The sequence below is a fragment of the Neolamprologus multifasciatus genome, chromosome 22 (genome assembly GCF_963576455.1).
Source record: "Neolamprologus multifasciatus chromosome 22, fNeoMul1.2, whole genome shotgun sequence".
Classification (NCBI taxonomy): domain Eukaryota; kingdom Metazoa; phylum Chordata; class Actinopteri; order Cichliformes; family Cichlidae; genus Neolamprologus; species Neolamprologus multifasciatus.
Genome location: NC_140459.1, coordinates 27,744,031 through 27,760,281, shown reverse-complemented (window position 1 = coordinate 27,760,281; position 16,251 = coordinate 27,744,031). Strand labels below are relative to the sequence as shown.

Here is a 16,251-nt window from a genome sequence, read left to right as displayed (position 1 = left end):
CTTTAATATGCTCATTTAACAATTTGCTACAAAGACAGGTGGCATTTATATGCAGAGATGGGCGCGTTACTGTAATCCGATTACTTTTTTCAAGTAACAACTAAAGTAAGGGATTACTATTGCAAAAACAGTAATTAGATTACCGTTACTTTCCCGTAGGAACACTGCGTTACTAAAACCTTGATTTTTTTGCGAGACTGTCTCGTGACAGTAACGTAAACGAGTGCGACATTTGTGACAACAGCTGTGTGCAGATCAACAATGGATAATAAATGGAGTGCGGGAGAGAGTATGAGCATGCAGAATTTAAAGCGTGGAAGTACTGACCTTACTTTGAGTTTGATTCCATAAAAAGTGACAAAAACATTAGTGTCCGTTGTGCGTGGGAAAAAATTATTTTTACAGCGAAAAAAAACCCCTAAATTTCCAAGCAAGCATCGAGTGCGCTACCACGTAATGGGAAATTCACAGAGAAACTCGCAGATTCTTCCACTGACCGCTGCGGCACACCTGCACCAGGGTAAACCTCCGCCTACCCTACTCCTGCTTTACAGGTGAAAATAGAGCAACAGGACCGCTAGTCTTTGACTTTATTTATTTTCTGCTGTGTTTTACTTGCATCTATTTGAAAGAGTGAGTGTAAACACAAAAAATATATATATATTTTATGTGCTGGAATGTGTAGAAAATAGGTTTAAATGTTAAACAATTTTCTTCCAGTCAGAGAATGGTGCATATAATTAAATTTTGCTTGATGCATAAAGTTAAAAGATTAAACTAGTAAAACAAGTTTTAAAAAGAGACGTTTCCATTTGATTACATTTTGTATGATGGATTATGCAGAAAACAGAATTGGGCTGAAAGATCTATCTCTTTATCACCTATTCAGGTTGTAAATCATGTTTTTAAAAAGTAACTAATTAATTAATTACTTTTGAAAATAAGTAATCAGTAAAGTAATGGGATTACTTTTGGGGGGGAAATAATCAGTAATTAGTTACTGATTACTTTTTTCAAGTAACTTGACCAACAATGTCCCTGGGTCGTTTAGAGCAATCTTGATTTTTTTTTTAACAGGGTTAAACGTAGGGACAGAGGGGAGCATTCAATTCAAAACACCAAAAACTGGATCATGTATGAACTCAAGTTGAGGTAAAGATGATGACTTGGTGATGAAGCATTCAGAGGATGACACTGTTGATACAAATTTCTATTTTTTGTCTTTCAGAAATCAGAGCAGTGAAAGGCCAATACAGAACTAGAAAATGCATTTTCTGAAGAAACTGGATTCTGAATGCTGAAATCTGAATGTTTGAGCTGAAATGAAATAATTGCTGAATGTTAAGTTAAAAATGTTGAATGAGCTGGAAAATACAGAAATTTTCACCTGAAAACAAAAGTGCAGAACTTTTGAAAGCTGACGTTCACACAGAAGAAGTTTAAAAATATCTGAACGTGTTTAAAAAGGGAAATGAGAAAAAGCTGAGTAAGTAAGCTGACAAAAGAAAATTTAGAGTCAGAAAACATCTGAATGAATATTAAAAGTTCATATTCTATAAATCACTGAATAACTAAAGTGTGATCCCTCTACTTGCATCCACACAGTTTAAAAAATTTAAATGTCTGAGCTTTGAAAGACACTGCTCGTGTCCAAATTCATGGGCTGCATCCTCCTGAGGACCCGGCCTTCGTGGTCTACGTGGGCCGGGTCCTCAGAAGGTCGGGTAGGCCGGAAGTAAACGACCGTGAAATTGGACAGTCTAGCCTTCTGATTAGCGTCACCGCTGTCTCGGTGGAGTTTAATAAACTCAGCCGTCTGCTCCTTGCTATCTAAAATATAACAGGACACTGGCGTAAATTCTCGACTGTCTCACACTTCTGTTTAATCAGTTTTCTGTTTGACGTTTATTCAGCTGTGTGAAAACCAAGGAGGAACCCACCGGGGGTTTAATAAAGTTTTATTTTATCTAATCTAATCTAATAACTTTAATCTCAGCCAAACCGATTGACTCGCGAACAAACAAAACACCGAAAAAAGCCCAACAATAACATTTTTAGGTTGTCTAAGTGACTTATATATTACGTTTAACCCGAGCAGCGAAAGTCCGCGGTGATCTGAAAATGATGTACCGGGAGTTGTGCCGTTCTCGGCTGCATCAGTAACCCTCGAGCTCCCGGCGAGCTATCGAGCTGGTGGGTAGCAGACGTCTCCGAAAACGTCGAAGCACTTTTGCAAATATGCGATATCTTGATAAACCGAGCAGATATTTGATGTTTACACAGCTACTTTATTGCCTGAAAATATGTTAAAAGTTTATTTTGTGACCCAGAAAGATTAGTAAGAGTAATTTTAAAACTTAGTAGCGGCCGCCATTGTTGGAAACTGGAGTTTGGCTGGGCCGCGCTACGAATTCTGGGATATGGTAGGCCACGAAGGACACACCCGACCCATCCTTCAAATTCGGGGAAAAGGAGAACGCATTTGTCGGCTGCATTCGGAGGAGTCTACAAATTTGGACAGCCTTTGGCGCGTCGCTGTGACGTAATCGGTCTACAAATGCGGCCTCAGGAGGATGTAGCCCATGAATTTGGACACTACCATTGTGTTGGAAAGAGAACAACAATGGCTACGTTTTGAGGGTAAAATGATGGCTGTAGAGCGAACACTGTGGACACAGCAGCAGTTGAAAGAGAAGTGTTTAAGATGAATCTTGGCAGAGTGGCAGACAGAGCTCGTTAAGCAGGCAGGTGTGAGCCTGGTTGCTATAGAGATTGACAGACCACGTGACTTTCGCGCATTGCATGCCGGTAACTCGTGGCAAAAAATCCAAGTACCGCATCAAATGCAAGCATTTGCAGAACCGCAAAACGTTCATTCTCCGGTTCCAATACCTTCTTGCTTTTTCTTTGCCCCCCAAAAAAGTTATGTACAAAACGAAGGATAACAATGCCGGTCTGTACAAAGACAGACTTGATGAAAAGTCAAAGAAAAGATACGAGGAAAAAAATCAAAGGAGTGAAAGGGTTAGACCCTTACGAGCACAGAGTGGACAAAATACGTTAGCATGCTGCCCAACTTTCACCACGCTCATATTTATAATCATACGGTTCTTGGAGTGAGTGCATACACTCATGAAGTTTAGTAACTTCAGGTCACTGCAACAAGCCCAGGTACAGTTTACCGACGGATGGGTACAGGACCATGAAATGCACCGTGTAGAACGAAAGACCATCGTATGTATCATAAGTTTGCCAGTCTCACAAATCGTCTTCATAAATACACATTCGTTAACCGTTTATTAATAGGACCTTTAAGCTAAACGGTAATTAATTAGTAGTGGAAATAATTTCTGGTTCGCATTACAGAAATGTAGCAGTGACAATAATATTGTATGCTGTAATCGTACTGGGCAATTAGTGATACAAAAAAACCTGTTTTATCCTGTGAATAAAACTACATGTTTTTGTCAATGTACCATGGTAATAACAGAAGCGAAACGCAATATTGTGTCAGGACAATTCACTATTTATGCACAATAAACAAAGGAGCATAGCGCCACAATTTCTGTTCAGCGCCAGACTTGCTTGTAACCTATATCACCAATTATGTTATAAAAAATGACGTATTAACTACAACTGAAGACTGACCTTTGTGGAAATGCTTGGAGTAGACTCACCTGTGAGCTGGAGTGTTCTGGGACGTTATATTTGGTCTTTGAATGGCTGTAATCCAGGCCATCCGTCGCCTCTTTTTACTTCGGAAACATGGCTCGAACAATTTCTCTTCAACGACGTAATCCGATAAAAAAACGATCTCTTTACCTGTCAGCTTCCCGTGGCTGTCATGCGACCGGCTATTGCAGTTAATAATACAACAGCTTCTTGACAGTTTTTTGTGTTTCTTTTTATCGCTGTGTAACTGATTTCAATTGAAAGCCTGCGTGCGCCAGTACCTCTTGCCACGAGTTCCCAGAATTCTTTGCGGTTTTACCCTTGAATGACGTCACATCTCTATAACGACTCAGCCAGGGGCACCACACAAGCACACAGACAAGCGCCTCTCTTCTGCTGCTTCAAATAAACAGAAAAGGGACACCGAAACAAATGCTTCCCAAAAGAAAACTACAACTTGTATTGACGAAATTTTTTCACCGTGAGCGCCAGCAATGTCCAGTCTACCAAATTCTCAGTTTTCATGCCTGTTGAGTTTATTATATGGACGTGGTGACAGTGTAAAGACAGCCCGTACTTCTGATTTTCAAATGAACTTTCTGAGCCATTTTAAAATTGGACTCTATGAAAGAGTTGCAGGGAGGAGGCTGTGCATTGGTGACATTTATGAAAGAACCATAATGTCTACTACAATAATAACAACATTGGATGAAAGAGACCAACGATGGCTACGTTTTGAGGTTAAAATGATGGCTGTAGAGCGAACATTGTGGACACAGCAGCAGTTTAAAGAATTTTTTCCCTCCTCCCACTGTAGCAGTTGAGCTGTCTCACTCTAGCGCCAACATTCCGTCCCATACACACCCATTATAAACTCTGAAACTGGTGAAAAAAAGCATGAAATTTAAACTTTCAAGCATTCACACTAACTAGCTGATGAATCTTAAATTTTTTACTTTATTTTTAAAGTAAAGTCTGCATTATTCCAAAACAAATCGGAAAAAAATTCTGATTAAAAAAAAAAAAAATGTATATATTTCAAAACCTTTTATTAATTTTTTCTAAATGTCCATTACAGGTTTATAGATTATGGAACCATTAATTAAATTTACCACATGATGCTATTGTTTTGTTTTTTTCCATCATTTCATCTGACATGTTCATTGTGACATCACATGTTTCTTATGACATCAGCATTACTCATCACATTCTATTAGAATTCCTTTGATCTTAAACAGGCTTCCTTTGCTCTGAAATCCATATAGTAACCCAAACCCTACGTCCATTCAGTTCTAACCTCACTGAACAGGCAAACAGCTTATACACTTGACTGTAATTTGAGGCACGTTTTGTAGTGAAAAAAGAACACAGTTGTAAGTAGTAGATTTTAACTTTAGTTAAATTATAAAAATGGCTGAGTCCCCTTCCATTTCCAGTGACGTGATTGAAGAGAATGAGAACCTTCGCCAGCAAGTGAGGGAATTCAAAGATGAGAATGAAAACCTCCAAAAAAATATTGAACTGCTTCTCAAAGAACATGGGTTTTCTAAAAACAAGAAGAAAAGGGAACTACAACTAGAAAATGAGAAGCTTTGCTTGGAGAATTCAGACTTGAACTATCGCGTTACCAGTTTGCACTGTGAAAATCAAGCTTTGAAACAACAAGTTCAAGCAAAGGAGAGTGCTTATGAACAAAATGCTCAAGAATTGAAAAGTGCTCTGGAGGATTCCCGTAAAGAATTCCAAGACTTTCTTGACCAGCAGAGCAAGAGTGTGGAGATTTTGCTCAATAAAGATTTGCAAGCAGAAGAAGAGCGTAACAGAATAAAGCAACAAAACAACGCTCTGGAACAGGAAGTCCAGGAGCTTACCAAAAAGTTGGCTGATTGTCAGAAGGAAGTGAGACAAAAGAAACAGGCTCTGGAAGAAGAAATGCACCGTAAGCAGAGAGAATATGAAATGGAGAAGCTGGCATTGCAGCTAAAAGTTGAAGCTCTCCAAAGGGAGAACCAGGCATTCAGATCACAAAAGGATGCTGCAACGGGGAGCACGTGTGATCTGATAGAGAGTTTTCAAAATGAAAAAGACAAAATAAAGCAACAAAACAACGCTTACCAAAAAGTGGAGCTTACCAAAAAGTTGGCTGATTGTCAGAAGGAAGTGGGACAAAATGAACAGACTGTGCAAGAAGAAATGCAAGAGCTTGATAAAGGTGAAACCCATCAAAGTAGTTTTGAGCTCACACCTGAATCCAATGAGTCAACTGAAAAGGAAGAGAGGATCAAAACAAGCGAAACTACAGACCTGGAGGAGAAAAACAAGGACATCCCTACAGAAAGTTCATCTCACATGGAAACTCCTCAAGAGCAGACATTTCAACCCATGGACGTGGAGGAAAAGGATCAGTGGAGATGGACAACATGGCTTCTACGTGCTGCCTTGCATTTAGCATATCCTGACTACATCTATCCCCATTTCTGAAAGGTAGTTTGCAGTAAGTAAGGGGAACTGTGCATTTCTTCCCCACTTCCATCGTTCAACATCCCATGTATATACAACACTACAACTCTTTCCCCTCAAGCCCCATAGACAGTATAGAACAGGGGTGTCCAACTCCAGTCCTCAAGAGCTATTATCCTGCCGCTTTTAGATGTATCCTTGTTCCAACACACCTGAATAAAATGGATGGCTTGTTATCAGGCCTTTGCCAGATTTGATGGCATGCTGAAGAGGCAATCCAACCATTTGATTCAGCTGTTGGAGTAGGGATGCATCTAAAAGCTGCAGGACAGTAGCTCTCGAGCCCTGGTATAGAATATAGACTGTATAAAATATTGATATAGCTACAGTAACATCATCCATTGGTCTCTGAAGTCCCATTTTGTAGTGTCAAGAGGAGCATTATCACTGTTGCCATCTTGATGGCAAAAACCAGCTGTGATGAGGGGGAGTGGATCAAGAAAGAAAGCTGTTTACCTATAGATTTCTATAGGTTTGCATCAGGCTAGCTGTTGCCATCTGGTAGACTTCAGACTGAATATACACTTAAGGTTCTTCTGTATTTGCTTCATGTTTCCAACGAACAAGCTATGTCCGTGTTTTGTACCATCGATGCCCCAACCAGTCACGGGAGATGGCTGCCCCTTCCTGAGCCTGGTTCTTCCGTAGGTTTATTCCTGTTAAAAGGGAGTTTTTCCTTCCTGCTGTCGCCAAGTGCTTGCTCAGAGGGGATCGTTAGATTGTTGGGGTTTCTTTTATATTGCAGGGACTTTACCATGCAATATAAAGTTTCTTGAGGCCACTGGCTATGAATTGGCCTAACTTAGCCAGTGGTCACATTGCATACATAGCTATTTATCAACCATCATTTGCATTCTGGATTCCAAAAGATGGAATCTGTTGATCTGGACGTAGCGTTTTCAGTGGGAGAAATGTTTCGTCACTCATCCAAGTGACTGAAGGAGAATGTTTCTCCCACTGAAAACGCTACGTCCAGATGAACAGATTCAGCCTTTTGGGATTTACTTACCTGGATGACTGAGCATGCATCAGTGCATTCTCTATTGTTTTTCCATCTTTTTTGTATGGTTGATTATAAGATTAATGGAGGTTTTCTCCATTTTCTTGAGCTGGGTTGGAAACTGTTCTTAGCATGACCTTTAACATAATTTGCTGATAAAATAAAAAGAAATTGTGAAACAGTTTAAAGCTTTGTACTGTTTGATTATTGGATCGTAACAAAAGGTTTGGAGAATATGCTACTTTAGTGAGACAGTACTGACATAATCAGGATCTAAAAGAAGACGCAAAGAACAGTGCTTTTCAAGAACATGACAAAAATATTTTTATTAAACTACTGTTTTGGTAATGTTTGTAGCTTATGTGAGTCCCTAATCTGAATGAAACGTATCTAAGCCTCACAGGGAACAGGAAATCATATCTGTGTAGCTAAAGCAGTAAATTCTTGTAAACTCAAATCCTTACAAATGTGATATACTATGAGTTTTACCTGATTTCAAAATGAATGGCAATATTATGTCTGTGTTACGTGCACCTGTGCATTGTGGCTTGTAAACTGTTTTTGGAGTGTGTGGCTGACCCAACATCAAAATCAAGAACATTTGTCATACAAATAAAAACCCTGCAAACTGAAATATGTTGCCATGCAAGTGTTCATCAAACAATGATGCTAATAGTTCCTGTAATGAATTAATCTGCAAAGAAGAAGAGTAAAAATATAATGATTTTTTAATGATTTTTATAATTTATAATTTTCATTTTTTTGATGTTTATGAACAGTTGTTTTTGCTGTTTCACTATACACAGCGATATAATTAAGATAAAAAGAATAACATGATAGATTAACACACATATCTGCGTTTAAATTGATGAGCGAAGCAAACAAGTGGCGCAGGCTTAAAGAAACGATGGTAGGATGCATTTTTGCTAGTTTAAGTAAGAAGGCTTCAAAATGTGGTGTCTGGAAACCAGAGTGATGTCATGGCATCTGTGTCCATCTTTTACTTACAGTTTTTGTATATATTTCCCAATAACAGTTTTGAACCTTATGAAATCCTTGTGATTGTTCTTCACTATAGAAACATAAAAATCTGAAGTTGCAAAGACCATGAAAAACAAAGTTTGTGCTCCTGCCGAAACTTTTGGTCATAGTTTTGTCACTACTAATGTGCTTTTGGAGCCAACTTCAAATGGCTGAAGTGAAGAGGAACTGCAGTTTTAGGCACTTCTCGGTTTGTTTAATTGTTCAGAACTTAGTGCTTGGTAAGCACATTGTCCAAAATGGCCCTTTCTCATTGTATAGCAAACAGTAGTAGATAGCTTGCATCAGATGGACCAATTGAATTTCATCACCAGTGAAACTGGGAATCAGACCTGCAGAATCAGTAATGAGATCATCAATTACATTAAATGCAACAGCAATAGGATGAAACTTTAAAGTCTGATCCTCATTCACTCATCCAGCTGATATTATAAATGGTATAGAACCCCTAAGCATTCCATACCTGACTCCCACTCTGCACAGAAAGGTGACTTTTTGCATAATGCTGTATGCGTCTTTCTGTCAGGTAACACAAAGTTATCCTTTTGTACTGTCACTCTGAGACATAATGGTGCAATTTGACTGGAAATGCCAAGTACATTAAGTGTATGCAGTTTTGACATAAAAATCTTTTACAAGTTAAGCATTAGAATCAGATTTTATCAGAAATATGGAGTCGATGTTGTTATTAATTCATTAAAATAGAAAGATGTTGCATAAATAAGCAATGGTCAAAAATATAATTTCCATTTTACACCAGCCAAAGTTCATCTATTCATATTAGAAGACAAAATACTATAGAGTGTGGATTAAAAACCAGTCATGATCTAGAATTTTAGGATGACATTTACAAGTTAATTTTCACACCAAAATACTAGAACAGAATAGAATAGAATAGCTCTTTATTGTCACTGTTACAAGAACAATGAAACAAAGGTCTACACCTACTATCACTAGATGCATGAATTACATGGCATAGCCTTTGTGTACAGTGGTACAGTGATAGTAATAAGCAAATACACACCATGTCAGTTGTAAATGTTAGAATGATACGATTTTCAAGGTTCGAGGTTCTTTATTCGTCACATGCATATGGGGTAAGTAGAACACACAGTGAAATGTAACCGGACACGCTCCTTGACTTGTGCAAAAGGGGGGAGGGGCAGTCCAACACCCATGTACACAGACAGCTGTTGAGTCCCAGATCCCTCAGCTTTGTGAACAGTCTGCTGGGCACTATTGTGTTAAACGCTGAACTGTAATCTACAAACAGCAGTCTCACATAGTTACCCTGTTTCTTGTCCACGTGGCTGAGGGTTATGAGGAGATGATGTTCTTCAGCAGCCTCTCGAACACCTTCATTACTACCGAGGTCAGTGCAACTGGCCGATAATCGTTCAGGGATGAGGGTTTGTTGTTCTTGGGCACAGGGATGGCAGTGGATCTTTTGAAGCATGTGGGGACCACAGACTTCACCAGGGACTTGTTGAAGATGGAAGTAAACACACCTGCTAGCTGGTCAGCGCAGCAGACGGCCGGTGATGCCGTCTGGCCCCGCCACTTTCCTTGTGTTCACTCTCCTCATGCTCCGCAATGCTGATCACCGGTCTCTTGCTGATGACGTCACTGTCCTCAGTAGTCAGGCAGTAGTTAGCATTAGCTGCCTGGCTAACCTCGAAACGGGCGTAAAACTGGTTCAGCTCGTTGGTGAATGCAGAGTCGGCGTTGATCGGCACAGTGTCCCTGGCTTTTTCTGTGAGAAACTTGAGATTAGTATCTTGCCTAAGTGTATTTGACATGCAGACTAGAGCAGCCAGAGATCAACACCAACCTTCCAATTAGTAAATCTACCTCCTGAGCTACAGTCACCCCGTAGTAAGGATTTTTTAGGACATCATTTAAAATTGGGGGGGAAAAATCCTTTGAGATTCTACAGGCCTGTTAGGATTTTAAATGTTCAAGACAATGAACAATGTCCTTTGGGCACAAAAGGCCAAAGTGGGATAGCAACTGTCAAGCACAGCGGTCAAGGGCTGATGATTTAGGCTTGTTTTACAGCCTTAGGACCTGGGCACGTGGCAGTCAATGAGTCAACTATGAACTCCTCTGTTTACCAAAGTATTCTAGAGCAGCGGTCCCCAACCCCCGGGCCTCGGACCGGTACCGGTCCGTGAGTCATTTGGTACCGGGCCGCGAGACTTGAGGCTTAGATGTGAAATGTATGGTTTTCAGGGTTTTTATCAGTTTTCAGCATTATTTTGTTATCATTTTTATTGTTAACTCGGTTTTCCTGGGTCTTTTCACGTGTGTTATGAATAAATCTTCTTTTTTCGGTACCGTTACTTTATTTATTTGTATTTATCCGTGACACCTTAAAGGCCGGTCCGTGAAAATATTGTCGGGCATAAACCGGTCCGTGGCGCAAAAAAGGTTGGGGACCGCTGTTCTAGAGTGAAGGCCAACTGTCAAACATCTAAAGCTTGGCCATAACTGGATCATGCAACAGGACTATGATCCCAAGCTCAAAGTGCTGCAGTGGCAAAGTCAAAGTTCAGACCTCAACACAATTTAAATGTTGTGCTGGGGCCAGAGAGCTGTGCATAAGTGAATGCCTGCAAACCTCAATGATCTGAAGCAGGATCTGGATCAAAATTTCCCCACAACAATGTCAAACCCTGATAAAGTCAGAAAGAAAGAAATTACTTATTTTGCAGCTCAAGGTGGTTGTATAATTAACACAGGGTGGACTCAGGGTGGACTTACCATGAATGTACATAAATTAGTATGTAACAGTTCCTAACACATTATATATTACTAGTCCCAAACATTTTCTTGCGCTTGTCCATCTTTGAAATCATAATCTTGAACGTGTCATTACACACCACCTGAGTCTTTTGCTTTAACTGCTAAGAACAACTATTTTAAAATCATTTGTACACATATGAAATGACAGGATTTTTCCCCCTCGTTTAGTATTGAGTCTTTCCAGGAGAGTGAGGTAAAAACTTGTTTCTGATCCCCCTGATAATGGAAACAGAAATGGACTGGCATATATATAGCACTTATCTACTCTTACTGATCACTCCTGGTTGTAGCAACCATTACTGTGGTCTTTTTTAAATGAATGAATGAATGAAGAAACGAAAGGAAACGAGTCAAATTTAAAGTAACTTGAGCAGCTCTGAGGAGTTATTGCAGGCCTACGTTCTAACAGCACCAAATTTTTTATCATGATAAAACTTCATATTTACAGCCTGGAACACAAAAAATGCATTCTGTACCAGGCTGAGTACAATGCATAGTTTTGTTATAACTCATCCAGGTGGATACTGGAGTTAGGGGAAAGAGCTGGACCCAACAGGAATCTCACGGGCCTATCTGTCTATCAACGTAATGGTAATCAGGACTATCTACTATTATGGCTTACTGTGTGGCTTAGACCACCCTGAAGTTTCAGTTTGTGTGAGTAAAATTCTAGTTCGTTATTAATGCATTACATAGCATTAATAAGCTGATCTGTGTCTGTGTGTTGCACCCTCACAGTTTTTTGGTGTACATAGGTAACAAAGTACAGCTAACACCTGTTGCAACCATGTTGGATTCCAAAAGTTGGAAGATTTGTCCGTGGCACCACCACCAAAATATATTTTTTTATTAAATCCTTGTGATTCTTCATCACTACATCATAGAAACATAAAAAATATATATCATCTTTAAAAAAATCTATTCAAATTAAGTCTGATCAGCAATTAGCCTAAGTCACAATTTGCTCAGTAACGCAGCATGTGTTTTATTTTTAACATGAATACAGAATACAACAAGAAAATGACAGGTTTTACATGTATGGTGAAATAACCAAGAATGATCAAGAATCATTGCTGTGATGATAACAAATGTACTTTTGGCTCTATCATGAAAAACCCCTATGTGAACATGATCAAGAAAGGCTGCAGCTTTGTCTGAGGCAAAGATTTTTAAAATGGACTAGCCAAATCAAAATGTGATATCTAAATGCCACATCCTTTCAATCAACGCTAAAAGGGGCAATTCTGTTTCGTTATGACCTCTCAGTTCAAAAGCCTGCAACTATCGGTGCACAAGTGACAGTGGAAGTGGCAACTTCGACATGTGGAAAGGCATATAATGGTTTAGAAGCAAGATATGCTGTGTTATTTTTATTTTATATCTATGTTTTAGAATCAATGTTGTAATTCTACAATCAAGCCTCCCTTTAGAAGCTTGATTTACACAAGTTGCTTACTGCAGAGTTTGTTCCCTTTTCAATAGTTTATACTGGCAGTGACAGCCGCTTCAAACATTTGTCTGTGGTATACATTGATACGAGAGAACAAAATGTATATTAGTATTGTCAGTTTTTGAATAGGAAAGAAAACCCACTCTGAAATGTTAACCTTATAATCTCTCATTCAAAATAATTAAATATGCTCTAATGTACTCCTAGTGCTGGTCCCAACCCTGGATAAAAGGAGAGGGCTGTGTCAGGAAGAGCATCCAGAATATAATCTTTGCCAAATCAAAGGAATGGCTCATCGAGAAGATTCATAGAAGCAGCAAAGGAGGATATGGAGAGGGTTGGTGTGACACAGATAGGGTGAGATGGAGGCAGATAATTCCTCTTTGTCCTCACCTCATCAATTGTTTTCCTGCCTTGAGTTACCTTTTGTTATGCTTCACTATTGGACTTGGTTTTATCGCATTAGCTTGTTAAGTAAAGCTTACTTTTTTGTTGTGTTTTGTTGGGCATTTGGGCCTCAAGCTAATGATAAATATCACCTCTTTTCTCAGTCTATTGAAAAGAAGCAGAGCTATACCTAACTCACAGCAGAGTACTTAATAATCCTACACAAAATAAACAGGACTAGAAGCAAAAGGGGAAGGAGAAAAGTCAGCCATTAATATGTGAAGATGTTATGCAGCCACCCAGAGTTTGTAATGACCAGTAACACCATCTCCTGTGTTCCTGACCCAGTGATACCCCGTTTTAAAATAAAAAAATGAATAAAAAATTATTTCTCTTTTTTTTATATGCTGTCAACCACAAACAGCCAAAGGTCATATATACAGAGAGAATCATGACATAGAGCCAGGCCTGTTACAAAACCCAACCCAAATTTTCAGACAGATTTTCATTTCACCTTGTGTATGTTAACCCTCATCATCCTAAAACTAACTTCAAACCAGCCATAATGTATTTGTTGTTCTTTTAAAAAAAATTCTCTGACACTTTGTCAAACAGGAGACAAAAAGTGATGGCAGATATCAACATTTGTTTACTTTTTTTCCCCAAAAAGTACTTAGTTTTCTTCTTCTTACTTTTTTCAAAAACACAGTGTTGTGGTTAGGGTGTGGGGCTACGGCTGAGATCATCACCAACAATGACTCAGGGCACAAAGAAAAGATCTGGGACTTTCTCATGCTGTAAGCAACGTCTACACAGATTCACTAATCACTCTCTTTCTTAATCTTTGTCTATCTATCGTTTAACATTCTGCAGCATGTTGTTTTATGACTCTCCCTGCAGTCCAAGTCAAGCAATTATTGAGTTACTTAGATAAAAAATGAAGTAACTCAATACTTTTCTCTGGAGCCAGCTCCATTTACATTCCATGTAACGAATCTTAGTGCACCCATATTTAACCAACTCAAAAAACTACAGGCAGATGTTGTCCTTTTACAAGAGACCCACAGACCTCTTAGAGGTTCGAATGAACTTAAAACACCTGAGTTTCCTAATGTGTTCTCAGCCTGTTATAATTCTAGACAAAGGGGAGTAGCAATTTTAATTCATAAAAAAATTAATTTCACAGTACTCGATACAGTTATAGATCCAGAGGGCAGATTCTTAATCATTAAACTATCTATACTTGATAAAAATCTATGTATTGTAAGTGTATATGGTCCAAATGTTGATGATCCCTCATTCTTTCACGGTTTTTTCAGTGCACTCTCTGAACACTTAGATGGCACACTTGTGCTTGGAGGCGACCTCAACCTTGGACTGAATGAAGAAATGGATAGGCTCAATACAGCAGGAACTCAGCGTAATTGGCAGTCCACAAATATAATCAAACAGTATATGAGCGACTTTGGTCTTTGCGATGCATGGCGCTCCCTTCACCCCACCAGTAAGGAATATACTTTTTTCTCACATGTTTATCACTCCTACTCTCGTCTGGATTATTTTTTGGTCAGCAGCTCACTGCTGAGCGACATTTCAGACATTGAGATTCATCCTATAGCTGTCAGCGATCATGCTCCTGTATCTCTAACACTAATGCACAAGAATAATACTATGCCAAGTAAAAACTGGAGATTTAATACATCACTGCTTAATGATGAAGACTTTATTAAATATTTTAAAAAAGAGTGGACTTCATATTTAGACTTTAATGACACTCCCGGAACATCAGCTTCTGTTTTATGGGAAGCAGGGAAAGCTGTGATGAGAGGTAAAATAATTTCTTTCTCATCACATAAAAAGAAAAAAGAAAACAAAAATATTCAGGAATTAGAAAAAAACATCAAATCACTAGAAGAAGCCTACGCGTCCCACCAAGATCAGGAAACATTGAACAAAATACGCAAAACAAAACTAGAATTAAATGAGATAATTGATAGAAAAACAAAATTCTTAGTACAAAGACTACGCTTACAAAATTATGAACATAGTAATAAATCCGGTAAATTTCTAGCAAACCAGTTAAAAATAAATAAAGAAAAAACAACTATATGTGCTGTTCAAGATTCATCTGGGAACACAATATATGAACCGAAACAAATAAACAACATTTTCAGGGATTTCTATAAAACGTTGTATTCACCACAAATAAACCCATCTAAAAAGGAAATTGATCAATTTTTAGACAACATAACTCTCCCAAAATTATTAGAATCTCAAGCAATGGCACTGGATTCGCCACTGACATCAGGTGAACTCCAGGAAGCCCTGATAAATATGTCCAATAATAAGGCTCCAGGTCCAGACGGCTTTCCTGCAGAATTCTACAAAGAATTCTGGACGATTCTAGCACCAGTTTTTTACAGAACGTTGTTAGAAATCAAAGAAAAGGGCAGACTTCCATCAAATATGAATTCTGCAAACATTAATCTCCTGCTAAAACCAGGCAAAGACCCTGTATATCCCTCAAGCTATCGTCCAATATCCCTTATTAATGTAGACCTCAAAATAATCTGCAAAGCTCTCTCGAAGAGACTAGAGAAAATAACCCCCCTCTTAATTCATCCTGACCAAACTGGTTTCATAAAAGGTAGGCACTCATCAACAAATACACGTAGATTACTTAATTTGATAGACTACTCATACAGTAAAAACCTTGAAACTACAATATTTTCCTTAGATGCAGAAAAAGCGTTTGACAGAGTTAACTGGAAATTTCTATTTGCAACTTTACACAAATTTGGTTTTGGATCTTCTTTCATCAACTGGTTAAAAATATTATATAATTCCCCAACAGCTTGTGTCAGAACAAATGACCAGACATCCTCCAGCTTATGTCTCCTGAGGGGCACCAGGCAGGGATGCCCACTCTCCCCTTCACTGTTTGCAATTTTTATCGAACCACTAGCAGCAGCAATTAGACAGAATTCAGCAATTAAGGGCATAAAATGCAAGAACGTAGAACATAAAATCAGCCTTTATGCTGATGATGTGTTACTCTTTCTCCAAAATTCACAAACCAATATCACTGGGGTGATTGAATTGATAAACTCTTTTGCAAGAATATCAGATTACTCAATTAACTGGTCAAAATCTACAGTCCTTCCTATTAATTGCTGCTTCCATAATTCCTCTTCTACTCCACTGCAATCGGGAAATATAAAATATTTAGGTATTAATATTTCTCCCAAGCTTGCAGATCTAACTAAATTAAACCATACCCCACTTTTAAAGAAAGTAGAAGGTGATCTGGCTAGATGGAAATGTCTACCCATATCACTCATGGGAAGGGTTGCTGCTATAAAAATGATGGTATTAC

At 38.6% G+C, this 16,251-nt stretch overlaps 1 protein-coding gene and 1 long non-coding RNA gene across 2 annotated transcripts in view; one reads left to right on the top strand and one right to left on the bottom strand.

Moving 5' to 3' along the window:
• Nucleotides 1–1,032: 1,032 nt before the first annotated feature.
• The window catches only part of LOC146493659 (uncharacterized), a 36,796-nt gene continuing 21,577 nt past the window's right edge, over nt 1,033–16,251 (bottom strand). Inside the window, exon 2 of the long non-coding RNA XR_014871970.1 lies at nt 1,033–2,595. This is a non-coding gene — a long non-coding RNA (uncharacterized LOC146493659). The remainder of the gene's footprint in view (nt 2,596–16,251) is intronic.
• Nucleotides 4,687–7,885, top strand: LOC146493660 (uncharacterized). Its single transcript, XM_085148890.1, has one exon. The coding sequence runs from the start codon at nt 5,083–5,085 to the stop codon at nt 6,151–6,153; it is 1,071 nt and encodes a 356-aa protein (XP_085005016.1). The 5' UTR covers nt 4,687–5,082; the 3' UTR covers nt 6,154–7,885.